General features: G+C 35.2%; 1 protein-coding gene across 5 annotated transcripts in view; it reads left to right on the forward strand.

Annotated features, from left to right (window-relative positions):
• Positions 1 to 17,745, forward strand: part of SDCCAG8 (SHH signaling and ciliogenesis regulator SDCCAG8) — a 107,170-nt gene that overhangs the window by 57,835 nt on the left and 31,590 nt on the right. For 3 of the 5 annotated variants that reach the window (XM_033054280.2, XM_033054277.2, XM_033054279.2), the window contains exons 14-16: positions 880 to 1,007; positions 3,073 to 3,181; positions 9,899 to 10,030. In XM_033054280.2, the coding sequence (XP_032910171.1) occupies positions 880 to 1,007; positions 3,073 to 3,181; positions 9,899 to 10,030 (369 nt within the window). Of the gene's footprint in view, positions 1 to 879; positions 1,008 to 3,072; positions 3,182 to 9,898; positions 10,031 to 17,745 lie in introns of those variants that run through there. The other 2 variants (XM_033054278.2, XM_033054281.2) reach the window with 2 other exon arrangements.

Below are 17,745 nucleotides of genomic sequence, written 5' to 3' on the forward strand. Positions count from 1 at the left end.
GACCTTTGGGAAAGTTTAGATCTGAATTTGCAGTTCAAGATCTTTTCTAATTTATATGCATATATCTTTTTGGGGTTTTATTTTCCATGCTCTTTTTGCTTGGCTTGCATTAAATAAAATGCTTCAATGGAGTGTGGTAGTCTAGCATTTGTTTTGCCTCAGGAGTGGATTGCCCCATCTTGCATATCTGGTCAAGTAAATTGCTCTCTTGCCTGCATACTTCAATAATACTGGGCTTTAGACCTTCCTGTACAGCCCCCCCAGTGAGCAGAGCCACAAGGGGCTGGGCCTGTGTGGTGCTAGCAGTCTACTCTATTGTAATGGATGCATTCATCTCCTATTTACATAAATTAATAGTTAAAACTTGTTTGGTTGCTTAAGAAAACTCATTAAGCTTTCAGAGTAGCTGTATCAGAGCACTATGGCAATCGCTCCCATTGACTTGTCTCCTGCTGATTCACTGGGAACCAGTCCATCTTGGGGTCAGGTCCCTAAGCTTCATTGCAGAATTAAACAAATAACATTTAAAAGAAAATGCAAATAATATGTTCAGTGCAAAGTGAATGTTGGTAAGCTTCCTTATGAAAAAGAGACCGTGTTTAAAATTTTTAAAAATAAAATCCTATTTTTGTCTGCATGGCCAATTTTCTCTCAGGAAATAGATGGTGCTTTTTATCCATTTTCTGCTAGTCACTGGAGAATGTTTGACATTGTAAGAGAAAGGTCAGTTTGTATAACTTGAATTGGGAGGAGACTGTTTAATGTAAAAAGCTTGGCCAGATTTTTGTTATTATTATTTGAATGTTCTGCTTTACCCTTTTAATTTATCCTCTTCACTGTATGATTTTTATTTTTCTTTATTTCCCTTTTTTTTAATAGATTGGAGAAAGAGAGCATTCAGCACAGCATTAGCAATGAAGCAAAGGCCCGAGCCCTTCAGGCCCAGCAAAGAGAGCAGGAGCTGACACAGAAGATGCAGCAAATGGAGGCCCAGCATGAGAAAACTGGTAGGTGGTAGGGAAAGATTAGAGCCTGGGCACTCACTCACAAGCCAGGCCCACGCCTTACTGTGAAATGACATCAGGAACACCTGTAACCTTTGGCTGGCCGAAGGGAGCAGATGCTAACTACACCGGAGATTCCGAATTACATATTAGTTAGCGTTTAAAAGAGAAAATGGAAAGTATTGCCCACTGTCTGTTGATTTCAGAGTGCTGCTCTCACATCTGCTGCACCATCTGGATTATGAGTTTATTTACCTGTGTTCAAGAAACGTAAAGCTGAGAGAGACCACAACAAAGTAGAAAAACAAAGGGCTTGTTTTTGGCTGGATTTTCAGGCACACATGTTATATAAAGAAAATAGCATCAGAAGCTCTGCGGGAAATGCTCTGAGCTTACAGTTAAAGTCTCCTGAATAGCATTGAACAGTTCCCACAGTACACACATTATAGCTACTCTAAAAGCTTAATGAGTTTGCTTCGGCATCCAAACTGGAGAAAAGCTTTAGCCATTAATCGGTTCTTAATTCACTGTCGCAGCTGGATGTAATTCACTGGCTCCAAATTGATATGTTCCTTTATTTAATCTTTGCAGCCTCAAACATTTTTAGCATTACCATGTGCCCCCCCCTCCATCCTCAATCTAGAAGAAAGATGTTTAATCCCTTACATACTTCAGGTTCTCATAATAGGAGACTTCATTGCATTGACTTAGTCCATCAATAACATCTAGCTTTTAATCTGGAAGTAAAATGGGTTTTCCAAACAAACAAAAAAGAGCCTTTTGTATTATGAAGTACTATGCCAACAATATTAATAGACGTGCATATTATAAATAAACAAAAAAAAAAGAGGAATTTTTAAGAGATGAAGTCTATAACCCATGAGCATAGAAAGGAGGAGGAGCTTCAGCAGTTAAAGGGCATGATATACTTAGGTGTTAAACAAAATGCCATATTTGCCCACCAGTCATGCAATACTTGCAGGAATACTATATAACATTTATTAATTATAAGGAGTGCTGGATAATACGTAAGATAGCAGGCATGTTTATATCTGGTATTTAATTTTCCATCCTTTTTTAGTAGTGTCACAGTACTAGAGGACCTCTCCATGTGTTCAGCTATATTATGGCTGCCTACCCTGCAGGAGAAGAAAAGAAACTCTCAGAATAATTTAGCCAGCACATCTGCATATGACCATGTGTAATTTTGCACAAGAGAAATGTCATTTACCCTCCTGGTGCATAAATTTTCCCAGTATACAAAAATGACACAATATTGTGTCTGGGTCTGGTTTTATATATCTCTAGTAGGATTAGAAGGAGTTTAAAATTATAGCTATTTCTAATGTATATAAAGAAAACCTTGTTTATTTTGATCCTACACACATACAATTTTAAAAGCAGATTTCACTGATTTTAAAAGCAGAAATCAAGAAACATCATTTTGCAGTATCTTGCTTTTGAAAGAATAAAGATACCTGGATTCTAGGTCATGAGTTTAGGTGCAGTCCAAACTGATAGTAACTGAAAATTACTTTATAAAATGGTTTCATTTCAGCTATCACTGGGCACCAAGTCTAAATCCTATCATTTAAGAATAAAAAATTATATTATTCATTGTAAGATCAGGACACGGTAAATAAAAGAACTACTGTTTTAAGGAGATACTTAAATGAATTTACAGTGTGAGCATTTGGATTGCTGGTGTATCCTCTGCACCAGTTGAGCAAGCAAAAGTCTGCTAAAGCATGGCTTGCCAATTTTGTTCCTCCTAGAAATGTCAGTGAACTTCTAGCTAAAAAGCAAGCCCACCAGATTAGATATCTAGTCTTCACAGTGATTCTTACAAGATCAGATTCGGTGGCAACATTGCTTTAACACTTTAGCTAATTCTGACATAGAGCCTTAATTTGGTAAGTGATGATGTCCAAGTAGCTGAAGTTCAAAAAACATTTCAAAACTGGAATGAACTAGAAGAAAGAAATTGAGAATATATAAAATTGTATTCATGTTTTCTATAAATGTATAAAATTGTAATTTTATAGTATCATAATTTTATGGTTTCTAGTAGAAGAACTGGATTCATTGCTGACCTCCCAGAATACATTCATAGCAAAATTAAAGGAAGAATGTTTTTTGTTGGCAAGGAAGTTGGAACAAATGTCAGAAAAATACAGGTTTGTATATTTTTCTTGACCTGACCCTTTTATTACTAGGACATGCTTCTTTATTTTTTCATTTGTATTTTAATATTTATTATTTTAAATTTTGTCACAGGTATTACATATCAATATATATATGCCCCTTAAGATTGTTTCTGACTCTTAATTCAAATTTCTTGGACAATTCCAATGTAAAAAATTGCATAGTATTTTCTTCCTTGTGTTCATATTCTTAATATGGAGATTAGAAAATTGTTTTAAAACAATTTAAAATTGTTTTAAAAGCTACAATTCAAGTTTATCTGAAGTTATATGAAAAATGCTAAAGATTCAATGTCAAAACTGGTGTCATTTTAATTATTTACTTAAGCTCTTTTCACAGTACTGCACTACACACTGAATATTGTCTGTGAAATAATTGTTATCATAATTGTTTGTCATTGATGCTCTGATTCTGCTGCTGCTTGTTATCAGTCAATAGCAGATCTAAGTTCAGAGCCTTAAAAACTGAGGAAGAGAGCAAAACCTGGAAGTAATAATAATTTAAAGAAATACAAAGCTGTGGAAGTATCTATTCTAAAGTTCTGTAAGACAGAAATATCTTCTAAAGAGAATGTGAATTTTGTAGTTCTTTAGCAGCACATAATTTGATTTTACATTTTCAAGTGTGAAAATAGTATCTGTTGAAACTTTTTTTGGGTTCATATTTAGAGTGGTAAACTGGACTTCAGCGGAGAGTTGGCATTCTGTAGCTTCTGTGAATTACATGCAAGTAAATTTGGTAATTAAGGCAAGTATTCATCTCATGGCTGATAGGAAGTAAGGCAAACACTCTGCAAAGATGAAATTGGTTTTCAAGACAGGATTCTTCTTCTGCTGGGTGGATTTAATCATCCTTTTGAGGTAGTGCAAAAGAGGCAACACTCAGTCGGGGAGAGACAGAGCTCCTTTACCCCAGTTCCCTCTTCCTAGGAATGGTCAAAGGCAAATGATTTAAGTAGATGACAGACATATATATATATGTATGTATGTCTATAATAAATAAAATACATGATGCTTCCCACGGGTACTGCCTCCACTGGCCATCCTACTTCCCACTGAATAAAAGTGTTGACTAGCTGTTAAGTGGCTGAATCCCATCCAGAGTGTTTGGGGAAGAAATGAGAAACTTGAGGGACTTCTTCCTGTGCAAATGCTGTGAGGGGTACTTGAGAGTGAAGCAAACAGAATTTTTCCTCTGAAAAGTAGAACTCTTCTGCTAAAGTAAAGCAAAATCTAAATGGATTCAAATCATATTATTATTTCAGCAATAAAAAAGCACACAGACTTTGTTGCTAGAGCTCACAGTCACAGAGTAGTAACTGTAAAGGATGAAGGAAAGACAGAAAACATACTGTGAAAACACATTATTCTCTGAAAATAAATACTAGAGATTGCCAAGTATTTCTCCACCTAGCAGCATTAGCTGACTATGTCAAGGACCTGAAGATGGGAAAAGGAGCCCTCTTGCATCTCCAGCAAGTGGTATTTTTTACACAGGAAACTTCCTTACTTATGTAAGGAAGAATGCATGAAAGTGGTTCTGAGAAGTGGTCCAAAAATAGCTTGAGCTTGCCTTCATTGGAGTGGGAGCTACTGCAGTCAGTAACAGGGATAGAGAAATAGGTAGAGACAAAAAAGAAGGTAAAAATGAGAACAGCAAGGTGGAGCTGGAGATGGTGGAAAATGACAGACATATAGGTGGCTTCACAAAGCGATGTGATCTGGAGATGAGATGCAGAAAATTATTTTAGCCAAGTTCTAAATGCATGATCGGCATGTATGTCTCAGTAGCACCTCTCCAAATGGCAGTCTTCAGCTCATTGTCACTGAATGTAGTGTAAAATCACATTCTGGGACAGAATACCGTAGTTTTGTCTTCTGGAAAAAAGCAATAATTTGGGGAATATTTTATGACTTAGTTCCCATGTACATTAATAAAGGCAGATCACAAAGCAGCAATGTGCCCTATTTTCACAAAAAATATTTTTGTGGTTTTTGCCATATTTTTGACCTTACCATAAACTGAATTTTGGACCTGGATATGTATTTTCTTGCTGTACTTTTGGGATCTTTGTGCTTTAATTTCCATGCGTTTAAGGAATAACTGTATGCTACCAATACCATTAATTAATGAATTGGTGGAACACTCAAGCTCTTTTAATGACAGATGCAGTAATATGTTTATTTAAATTTTATTTGGTTTGATAGGAAGTAACCATTTGTAATAAGAGACATTTCAAATGTATCTGTGACAGATACATATTTCTGCAATTTCAGTGGAATGCATGTGAATGGCACATATATTTTTATATTTAATGCAGGTCTTCTGAGAAATATAAAGTGAAGTTTTTGTGTTTATATGTAAGCTGGAACCATTTTTTGAGCTAGTCCCTACACAGAAAGGCGTCAGAAAGACAATGTCAGACGAATTATAAACCCCTCAAGCTGTGCAGAAAGAAGATAGTGTCTGTGAAGGTTTTCGTATGCATAGGCATGTTTAAAAATATAGTCTTTTGTTGATTTCTTCTCTGTTTCTCTCTTGTTTTGTTCTTTTTTTTCCCCTCTGATTGTCACTGTCTGAGTTTCTAGGTTGTAGATTAATGCTTAACACTACCCACTGTGTATTTGTGATTTGCGTTTTGTAATTAAGGGGAACAATGGGAGTCCATTGGGTCTCGTTATATATAATGGTTGGTTTAATTTGTTTCACTTCTATCTTGTTAATTGTAAATTGATCATTAAGATTTGAATTCTAATCTGTCACCAGGGTTGTGAGTATTGAAGCTAGAGCAATGATCCTGGTTTTAATCACTGATGATGAGAAACAAATTTTACAATTTTGGTACATATTGCAGTTCATATATTTTAACACTGTATTTTATGGTGTTATAAATATTGTTAAATGACTTTTAGTGTAGTTTTACTGTTTGGACTATAATGTATAAATTATATTACTGGTTTGGCAACAGTAGGCATCCAACTGTGTGAGTTTAATTGAAGTAAAGAACACATACCCGGCTGAACTATTTTTCTACATGTTTGGTTGACTGCAGTCATTGCACTCAATACCAGGAGTGAAATGTTTGTTGAAGGTAGCTGTATGAAGATGGGGAACAGTCTGTCTGAAGGTTCAGTCATTAAAATTACATGCAACAGTACTGCATCAGTAGAAAATATTTTAGAATGTATATTTAATTTCTGTGCAAGTAAACAATTGGTTTTAGGAGCAGGAAAAGGCAGTGTTTAAAAACCACTGAAATGCAAAACCTCTTGAGAGGAGTAAAGGCAGCACTGCGGCCTTAGTGTTCAAAAATCAGCTCATCCTAAAGATACCCTAAGATTGACATTGAATTGTAACAATTTAATATTTCCTCATTTTTTTGCCCTTAGTATTAGGTATTTTGGAGGTTTTTTCCAAGACTCTTACCTCAAAGATAAAACCATAAAGTGATTTTTAAATAGAAGTTGAAGTAGTTAAATTGATCCAGAAGTATAGAAGGGCTTTTGTTGCTGTTGTTGCTCCTGCCCCCATCAGTTATTTTTGATATAGTGACAAGTAAATGAGATTTGGCAAAATCTATTATGCATCTAATTACAAGCATGCATTTTACATTTTCATGTGATGTGGCTTTGCTCTGTGCAGTTTCAAAATAACAGTGATTTCATATAGGTCATTTGAGTGTATCAGATCTCAGAAGCACACACAGATCCGTGACTTGTGGGGCCAGCCTGAGTCTGCAGAAGTGCCCCTTCCTGCTGAGTTCAGCTCCAGTGGCAGCAGTCCAAATGCCTGCATGCTTCAGTTTCTGCCGAGTCCACCACAGCTTATTGCTCAGACTGTTGGACCCAGAGTAGCTCTGGTGGAGCAACATCAGCACATCCATGCTGTGTCCTGTAGTTGTGCAGGATCCATCAGACACAGTGATTAGTGCATAGAGTTTTCTAATTTGCCTCTGTCCCTGGCATTATGAGTGAACTCATAATGAATCTCTGAAGTGAATCTCTGAATTCAACACTGTGTGCTTTGACACTTGCCTCCCTCTCTTTTCCTGCTGTGATACCTTGGGAGCAGAGTCATTCAGAAGCATTTACACAGGACTGGTCCAGCCTCTAGCTGGGTGGAATTCCTACTCCTCTATAAATGTGCTGTAGCATTCAGTACAGTTACAGGCTTAGTACAATTACAGTTGGTTTGGGTTTTTTTTTTTAACCCAACAATGTGTGAAGTTACTTAAATATAACATAGAATTATCTGTCTTATCTTAATCTTTGGAAACAGAGGTGGATGAAAGGTGTGTTTAAAGATGCAGAGGGAATCACTGACAAGTGGTGATGGAAGACTCTTGGTATGCAGTATATTGTATTGGACTGGTGTTCTCCCTTTAATGCCAACACACATGAACCTTCTAACATTCTGTCCTTCATACGTGCTGTCCTTTAAACCTTCAGTGTCATTAAATACAATCAGTCTTGGTGGTCAGACTCTTAGTTACATGAAAGTGATATTGTGTGAATAATTTCATAATTAGTTTTTTTTTCCTGTGTTTAACTGTAAATACAAAAGATGTTTTACAAGAAGACAGCATTCATAATGTGCTTCAAAGCATCAGGCATTTAGAACTCTATTTTAGAGACTGAAGATGATGATACTCATGTTTTTAATTAATTCATTACCTACTTTTGTTTCGTTAATTGTAATTTTCAGTAGCATATTGATTGTTTTGAATTACTTGATCTTTCCAGAAATACTTTGGGCATGTTCAACTGTGATGAAGATGAATAAGTCCTTTTAAAACCTTGAGGCTTTTGTCACCTTGAAAGTTGCTTCTGCTGTTTCTATGAGTGAGACAGTCACATATAAATACAGAAAAACAAGCAGGATCTCCCAGTTGGGAAACCCTGCAAATGTGATAATTTACAGTATTCCTTCATGGCAAATGCTGTTGCTGAATTTTGCTGGCAAAACAGGAACACAGAATTGAATTTAGTCCGTTAGCACTTGGTTGGGCTTTGTTGTGTCAGGTCTCTTTGAGCTGCTCTGCAGTGAACCTTTGCTTTTATCCACTGGTTGTCTATCTTACAGTATCAGTATCAAGTACAGACTGCATTCACATTGTGCAATAACAGTTGGTCCAGCTGGCAATGCTTTGTTAATGCTGACATTTAAGTTACTAGTATTTCTGTAAAATGATCAGTGGAAAAATTCAGTTTATGCTACCTTCTTATAACATCTTGCCCACTAATACATACCCATTCAGGAAACTCTTGTGCACTGAAGTTTTATGTACAAATCTGTCAGCACAATTCTGATGTATTTGTCTGTGGTCTACCTTAATAGAGCTGTAACTCTCAATCTAAATTCAATTACATACAGTCTCAGTCCAAAATTTCCTTTGCTAAGTTCTTTTGGATTCACAGATGATACCATGCATTGTTCTCTATTTAAACATGAAAAGATCATGTTGTCATTTCTAGATTTGACTTGTCAATGTAACAACATGTTTTTGAAAGAAGAGTATTCCTTCCTCCCTGCACTTTGTTGTATTTTTCAGAATGTCAGTTGTTGTTGCATTCTGTAACAGCCAGGAAGGTAAAGTATCTTTCTGCTGTAATTGCAGCATATTTAAGTTTATGATTTAAAGATATAGCTGAAGCTTTTTAACCTTGAGATATGGAGTGGCAGATGCCATAAATCAAATTTGCTTGCTTTTGATTCGTACTTTCTGATGGTATAGCAGATTCTGACATGTTCTCATTAACCTTTTCCAAAGAGTTAAAATTGTACAAGTGCATAATGTATATTTTATCACAATTTAATCTGAGGTCTTTTCCTGATATTAAGAAACAGCTCATGCCTGTTTCTCCATGGGCTGATGGTTAGAGATGTAGCAAGTAGCAGTCCCAGGTCATTCATGGATCTGGTGTGTCTGCTCACCCGTGAAGAATAAGATTTGCTTAGAAGTGACTAATATTCTTAAAGGCTGTGCTGAGTTTTATGTAGATTAATGTGTGCCTGTATGATTTGTCCCTCATTTCTAAAAGTTTTGTTAATTTTCCTCTTAGTGAGACTTTGGGTTTTTTATTGCATGTTAGTAGTTTTTCTGGGGAAGGGGTTTATGGGGGTTTTGTTGTTGATTTATTTTTTTTTTAATCTATGCAATGTTATTTTAGACATAAGAGGTTACTAAAGTTTCTAAAACAGTACCACTATTGAGAGTTCAACCTGTGAACTGTTGAGAGTTCATTCTATAAAGCGGAGTAAAAGTTGAACAAGGTTTTAGTAGCTGTTTTTATAAATTGTTAGCTTTTGCTAATAAAGAAGTTGAAATGTGTTTTCATAATGTTAGCCAAATTCTTGCTTAACAAGTATGAATTTACATTTATTAATCTTATTTAACATCAATGCATAATGCCAAATGGCATGCCTGTTTAAATTAGCCTGAAATTAGCGTAGCCAACCTATAACTGAGTAGTTGCCAGTGGCATATTTAGAAGATACCCACCAGTATCGTGTTCTTTTGTCTTAAGATTATCTGAAACAGCATTTTGTTCCTGTAAGTTCTAGTAATAGCTTGTTTATGCATTACATATAGATGTATGAAATTTTAGGAATGCTGAAACCACATATTGATGGCACACTGCAGGATGAAATCTGACAACATCCATCATCGCTTTGTTTTACTTCTGTAGATCTGAAGTCAACCAGCTTAGTCAGGAAAAAGAGTATCTTCATGGCAGATTGGAGAAGATGAAGAAACGGAATGATGAATTGGACCAACAATGTATCCAGCATGGGAGAGTGCATGAGAGAATGAAGTCAAGGTAGGAGGTCCTGTTAATCTGTCAGTGTGTGATATGCTCAACTGTACCAGTCGTGTTGTGTAAACATAAAAATGACATGAGATTGTGTGAAAGTAATATTCTTTCCTTATGAAATGACCACTCCTTCTCCCTCCCCAACCATTCTGTCAAGTTGTTTTTTTTAACATCTTTTGCTTGTGCCATTTTGCATAAATAAAAGGGAAGCTTGAACAACATAGTCTTCCAAAGAATTTAAACCTAGTACATATGTGTGTGGGCTGCTTCGGCTGTTCTCTGCTCTAACTTGTATGAATAGTCTTACCATATTAAAAAAAAAACAAGGGAGGGGGGAGCTGGGGAGGAAGGAGGAAGGAAGTTATTCAGTGATGTGAACGTAGAGTACAGATGTGTGTTCCATTATGCCATGTAATAGTTGCATTTTTGAGATTTACCATCATTTCACTTGTATAAGACAAATCTTACTGGAAATCATAGTAACCAGAGAAATACTAACAATTTCCAGGCCCCACTAGCCTTTCAGAGAAACAGTGACTTCCTCAGGATGAGCTGGGAGCAGCTGCAGCAAGACTAGTATGAAATATTTCCACCAATATAAATTGATTGTTCTGGCCAGAGTATCCAGACTGATAATGGCTTGTGCTGTGATATGAATTAGACTTCCTTAAAGATCACTGTGGAGTATTTTCCTTTTGTTTCCAGAAAGTTCATCTTTGCTTTCTTGTTCTCTTTTTCACCCCACATTAAGTGTAACAGGCACTGGAGGGAGTTTTGACGTGCTTGTGGAGGTAGAGAATGAAGTAAAGAGGAAGTTAAGAGGCAACTCTGCAAATCCAGTCATGCAGGCTACCTCTTGTCAGTAGTCAAAGGCAAGATGCAGTTTAACTTTATTTGGACTTGATAGCCCTTACTGGGAAAAATTCTGTTTTCTTTTTCTTCATCATTGACCACCTGAGAGGAGCAGAGCTTGCATGTATCACAGCAGCCAGTCCTATATGCTTATTTATTTAGAGTATTGATTTTTAATTTTTTTTTTGCTGCAATTTCTTATTTCTATCTGTCTATAATCTTCTTTCTTGCAAGCACTTGATGTGTTCATTTCAGTCATCCAAAACCACTTCTTTCCTCCTCAGATTTCTGACTGTACCTCATCCTGTTTTTCTTTAACCTTGAATTGTCATCATAATTTATAGCTCAGAGAACAAAGAAATTTAAAATGCTGCAACTGTGTCCCTAATCTGCATAACCACACAATCTCTCCATTTATCTCACCTCCCTCTTTATTTCTTTAGTTATGGTAGATTCTTGCCATACGTAGGATTCGAGGTTACTTTCAGGAGAAAATTTTTCCCCCTCTTTTTCCTCCTAGCTGCTCTTTTTTAGAATTATGAGTATCTAGTAGAATTTAAAAGTACTTTTCAAGTTTTTAGCATAACCTTTATCTATTTTTATAAATAAAATAGATCTACTGGAAAATGTTGTTCATTCTCTGCTGCAGCAGCAATGATTATACACTAGAAAAGACTGAAAGCATTAATCCAGAACACAAAAGTGGTTTGAAAGCAGAGTGGTCATGCTGCAGGCAATGCCTTACCTTCTGCTGCTGTTTTGCAGACAACAGAGAAAACAGAGCAGTAATAGCATTTGTCTTATTTAATATTTTAGAATATGTAAATATGTCAGAGATGGTCAGGTGTTCTAACCATGAACAATATACTTTACCAGCATTTTAGGAGATGGCTTTTTTAACATATTTTTAATTGTTTAATCTTGCACTCAATTAATTTAAAATCCAACTAATAAGTGACAAGACTGATACTCTAAACTGCTTTACAAAATCAGTGTAATCTAATTTTAATTTCCATGTGAAAGTTGTAGTAGATTTTCAGGATTAATTCCTAAATGTTGTAAATTGGTCATGAAGTTTATAAATCTAGGTGAAAAAGAGCAGAAGGAATAACTACTCCAACAAATAAATCTCCCAGTTCCGTATATTTATATTAAAAGAGTTCCAGTAAATCAAAATAGTAATTTTCTCTTCTGATTTTGAAAATAGAGATCTGACTATACTATTTAGTGAAAGCAGAGCAACAAATAATAATAATGTATTTTGCCTCAGATTTTTATCCATTACTTAGTTCCTAATAATCACAGCAAAATACCATTGACGATGGTTGCTTCCTAATACATTTATTTTTCCTTTGTATGCAGTTACACATAGCAGTGGTCTTTTTGCAACATAGTCCCACAAAGTGCATTCTGACCTATTTTCTAGCTGCTGTTATCCTGATCTTCAGAAAATTTATTGTTTTAAAATGATTTTGGCTAAACTTGGAACCTAACATATGCATTTTAATAATGAAGTATTGTGATATTTGTTTGAGAAGAAATCACTGTCAATACTTGTTTTATCTAGGCATAGTATGACAGGCCCTAATGTAACTGTTTTGTGAAAGAAGTAACACCTTATTGGTTAGTCAGAATTTCTTTTGAAACAAAAGTATTTTGGCAATCATAACAGTTGCACTCCTGAAAGTGAATAAGTTAAGTATTTGTGTCATTCCTATCTCAATGTGCGTATGTGCTGCAAATGAATATAGTCCAAAACTAAATAAGCCAATTTCTAAGAAAGAGATTACTTTAAGTTGTAGTCATTAAACAGGATATGAAATCAGCCTTTTCAATGTAATGGAAATATCCAACCCTTTTGGTGTGTTTTTACTCAGTGAAAAACTCAACTAAAAGAAGTAGATGTCCATCTTAAATGATGCAGTTGTCACGTGCTACTGAGACAAACTTAAATTGAAAGATGCATAGTTTTCAGGACTAAGGTGACATGTTAAGAGTCCAAGTGGAGTTGGTCATCATGTGTAACTTCATGGATATGAATCTTGCAGAAATTCTTGTCTGTTATGTAGCAGAGTCCATTTTTATAAATTTTCAACCTTAAAGCAAAGTAACTTATTGAATCCTTCAAATTCTCATTCTGTAGATTTGTGTTCATAATAGAAATTAGCAGATAGCAGTAACTACAGAATTTCTTGTAAGGCAGCTGTAAAGGTAGAAACTAGCCAAGAATAAAAAGAATATTTAGCAAAACTATAAGGTTTCTATGTTTTGGGGATTTTTTTCAGTGTCCACTCTACATAATTTGAATAGATTCCAGATGAAGGAAAATTCAAAGCCAAATGAATTGTGTAACTGTATGCATAAAGGTGGTTCATTCTTTCCTTAATCTGTTTTCAAACTGACTTCCCAGGTATGCATTTTCAGCTCTGTAGTTAGACCTGTAAATGCAGATCCACTTTCTCACAAACCCTTTTCTCTTCCAATTTGAAGAGTAAGAAGAAAAAGGCAAGAACCTGCCTAGATCTATTATTCTTTGAACATGTGTATAAATAAGTATTATTTGCCTAAGCTACCGTGGGTTAGGGTTTCATCAGGCTGTTTTCAACTTTCACTGAACTTAATTGACAACTCTTACAGTTACAAGGTTCAGTTATGGCTTTACTTTTCTGCATCTGTTCTTCTTGTAAAACAAGCATATGATTGTAACTCAGCTATTTGGAGGATTGCTTCTGTGGACAGCCAGTGTCTAAAACGGGAGGAAGCATTTAATGAAATAGAACTTAGCTCTTTTCTGTGTGCATTTTCTGTCGAAGACCCAGGCAATATATGGAAATTCAGCAAACATGGAATTGTATCTTCTAGCAGAAGAAGAAAGTCCTAGGCAATTTCTTTCCTTTTCAAGATGAGCCAGACATGCCTTTACTTTTTATCAAACACTTAAAGAAAAAAAAAGCACTTGGACAATAGTTCATATGAAATATAAGGTTCTTTTAAAATCTTTTTATTTAAACATAAATTTGGAAGCTTCTAATGAGTTTCTTTCCAAACATTTTTCCAAAGTTCAGCATATGGAATTTGAGGCTATGAATTTTCTCTCAGACCTTGTGGTTACAGTTCATATTACTGTAATTTTTGCTGTAATGTGTGATCAATGTCCAATCTGTATAAAATTAACAATAATAATACATTTTATGCAAATTTGTGTGGGGCTTTTTGTTGTGGTAGCTTTTTGGAGGTGACGCTGTTAGACGTATTTCGACTGTATTTTTGCTAGCTAAAGTTAAAAAGAAGAGCCTACAGGACTGGCAGTTTGGGGCAGATGTGTGTCTATTCCTTAGGCATCAGTGGTTGTAAGTTAACTATAAAAATGTTACAACCATCTGTGTAACAAGACGGCAGAGATCTGCTCTCGCCTGTTACTATAAATAAGAAGGAGATTTGTTTGACTTCATAGACATTGGATTTATAAAGACTCTATGTGTCAAATTGTAACTACGTGCCATGTTGCTGAGATGTGTCTGCAGCCAACTACCTGGGGTGTCTTCCCCTTCAGACATTCTAGTGTAGTACAGCAACTGTGCAGAAATGTCTGTATAGCACAACATGTGACAAATTATATTTGTTTTCTACCTATGGCAAAATGTATTATTCTTATGGATAAACTTATCTGGAAGGGTAGCTAAAATGGATCTTTAAACAGACCACTCGAGTGAAAATGTGATACTCAGTTTGACAAGGATTTTAAAGGCTTTTTTTCCATCATTAAATTTAGGGGTTTTTGTTTTGTTACTAAGTAGTAGTGCATGCAAGATCATGTATGCTTCAGAGAACACATTTCTATGAGAATTGAGACATATCTAGAGAGAATACATCAGCATTTTCAAATATCTGCCATGTAAAATCACAGTAGCTATTTTGCTGCCACTATTACACTGCTGAATAGAGATTTTGAATTTCTTGGCAAATCTTCAGTGGAACAACTAATTAAAATCATTTTTTGATAACTGGAGCAATCAAATTGCATTTGAAATTTTACATTTTCTCCCTAAAACCCTAATACTTTTTTTGTGTGCATGTGCGTTTACAAGAAATAATGATGGATGGAAGAACTTAGGTTGTCATTACCTGAAAGACCTTTTTTTTTCCCAATCCAGTTCATTCTCAGTTAAATAAATTGTCTTCCTTATTCTGCTGATAGATTAGTATTTTTTTTAAGTGACAGTGAGGTAATTGTTCCTATATTTTATTAGACCAATCGTCTGTTTTGCAATGCAATCATACATTAAAAATGCACTATATTGTGGCTTTTTTAGTTTAAAATGCATTAATTTTTGAATTAAAAATAGAGATTAGCAAAAATAGTGTCCATAGAACCTTTGATATTAAAGATATAAAGATGCTCACTTTGTCTCAGTGTCTAAAGAGCAGTGTGCTGCACTTTTTCCTGAGCATCATTACTCATACCCACATATCTTTGGTGTGATTTTGCTGTAATAGGATGGCTGTAGCAATTGTGGAATTGTTTGTGCAGCCCTTCATGCAAGGAGTTTGTAAAAAGCCTTGTGGTCACCAAGTGTCAGTACTGCGGTGCAGACAGATTAAACTCTCAGCTCTGTCCAGACGTTGTGGTTGTCACTATTACTTAATTTTTTATTACTATTTAATAGACTCATATTTTAGATTGAGAAATGTATATTCCAGAGAATTACTATTAGGAAATAATGAATGGCTAATGTGTGTACACATAAATATATAAGTTGCAAATCCTGTCAGAGTCTGAATATGCATTTGGCTTTTGTTTAATACTAGGGTGTTTGCTCACCATTCAAATTCTCTGGAATAAAAATTGGATGTTCCAAATCTTTCCTTCCCTATTCCTCTGCCATTCACCATTTGTTTATTTACTATATATCTTTAAAACTGTTTTTTCCCTTTCTCAGTTTTAATTGATGTCTATAAATAGTGTGGTATAAATACATCTATTATTTATGCCTTTATATGTATAATATTGACATTCAAAATAGTTAATGAATTATCTAAGTTTTTAAGCCCCCCAAACTCTGTTTTTAAAGATGTATTCTCCAACTACCTAAGCAGTAGGCACACAAAGCAAAAATTTTCTTAGTTGTTAGAAAAATTGAAGAAGAATACGAAGAGGGAAATACAGGATCTTCATAAAATGCTGCAAAATTGTGTGCGTATAAATTTTCAGACTTAAGAAACAAATAAGAAGCAGAGGGGAATATCCTACCCAATTTCCAGAGAGATATTTAGGGAGCTTAATAATGTTCTGTAAGAGGTATTCTAGGTCACAGAGTACTGTGTTCATCTGTTTCCAAGTGTGTGTATCTAAAATATATATACCTACATATATAGTTTATACACATATATTTCTTTGAGAATGTATTGAGTTCCTCTGTAGGCCTTGCTGTTCCAATTTGGACAATTGTTTCCACTGATCTTAGCATTGGGATCCTTCTTATTTTTGCTCTGAATTAATTTCTTTTTGGATTGTACCTACTTGTCTTTGAGCCAAGACTTGGACAAGTAATTCTTCAAAACAATCTGCATTGGTAATGCAAATAATTGTAGATAATGCATGTATCTACTCTATCCAATTTCTGATTATAAGTAAAACCTTCTTCCTTTGTTCTTCATAACTTCTTCATCACCTTGGTGTTCTGATTGTTGATCTTTTTTTAAGTATGTGTAGTCAAAACTGTCTTGGGTCTTGAATGCGGACATTTGAATGTATTTGTATGTATAGAACTGATATATTTACTAGAAATTCCTTCTGGTGAATCCTACAGTCATGTTTGCCTTTTGATAGCTGCGCTAAGAAGTGTATCCAGGACCTCTTTCTTCCAAGCAAATTCAAGTTTTCAGCAGAGACTTTTGCTATGAGCTGAGAATGCATTGAGTATATAGTGTAAGGCTTTCATCCCGTGTCTGCTGTTTCAGTCTTCTGAGTCATCTATTTCTTTCTGTGCAGTATCCGAGACTTTCTCGAAACTGATAACAGCTCTTAAATTTATCAACCCACTCCTCCTTTTTTGTGCTGAGTCATAATTCAAAATATTCAAAAATCTGTTTAAATGTGAAGAAATTATCAGATAATTCTTCTTCTCTTTCAATTGTTCCTGTTGGCTGTGCTGTTTGTTTTAGTCAGTTACTTGTCAACAATTTAGTTAACAATTGCTGATGGGCATGATATTTAATGTTTTGCTTAAGTTAATGTCGTTAAAATATATTGCATTTCCTTTATCAAAAAATGAGCTGTCAAAGAGTTTAGAGTTTGTGTGACCAAATCTCCTTGATCTAGCTTATGTTTCAGTTTCTCATGTTCGTATTACCTCTTCATGTCCTTATATATTCCTTTCATATCTGAATTTGTTGCAGCCTTTTTTTGCATTTGAGGTCATGTTAATGGGCTGATAATTGTCTGAATTACCTTCTTTAAGGATTAGGTAATGCTGCACTTGATTTAATTGCATAAGAATACAGTCAACATGAGGAAAAAGCTGTAGAGGGAAAGTCACAGTGTCTGTGTTCATTTTGCACATCAGGATTGCTGGCCACCACAATTTTATTGTTTGGAGAACTGCAAGATGGTATCTGGGAAAATTGTATAGGTCCAAAGGTAGAAAAATAGCCAGGTTTGCTTGTTCCTGTGTTCAACAGCTACCATCTCTCTGACTTACAGCCTGTCTGATAATTGTCCACTTCTGGGAGTATCTTCTACCCTACTAATTTAATATATCCTGCCTTCTCTGAAACGGAAAGAGGGATAGTTCATATTCATGCCATTGAGAACTGAGTCAAAGCCTGCAGCTCACTAATAGTAAGCTTGTGTTCTTGTCTACCAGGAA

Source organism: Catharus ustulatus, chromosome 3 (assembly GCF_009819885.2).
Source record: "Catharus ustulatus isolate bCatUst1 chromosome 3, bCatUst1.pri.v2, whole genome shotgun sequence".
NCBI lineage: Eukaryota > Metazoa > Chordata > Aves > Passeriformes > Turdidae > Catharus > Catharus ustulatus.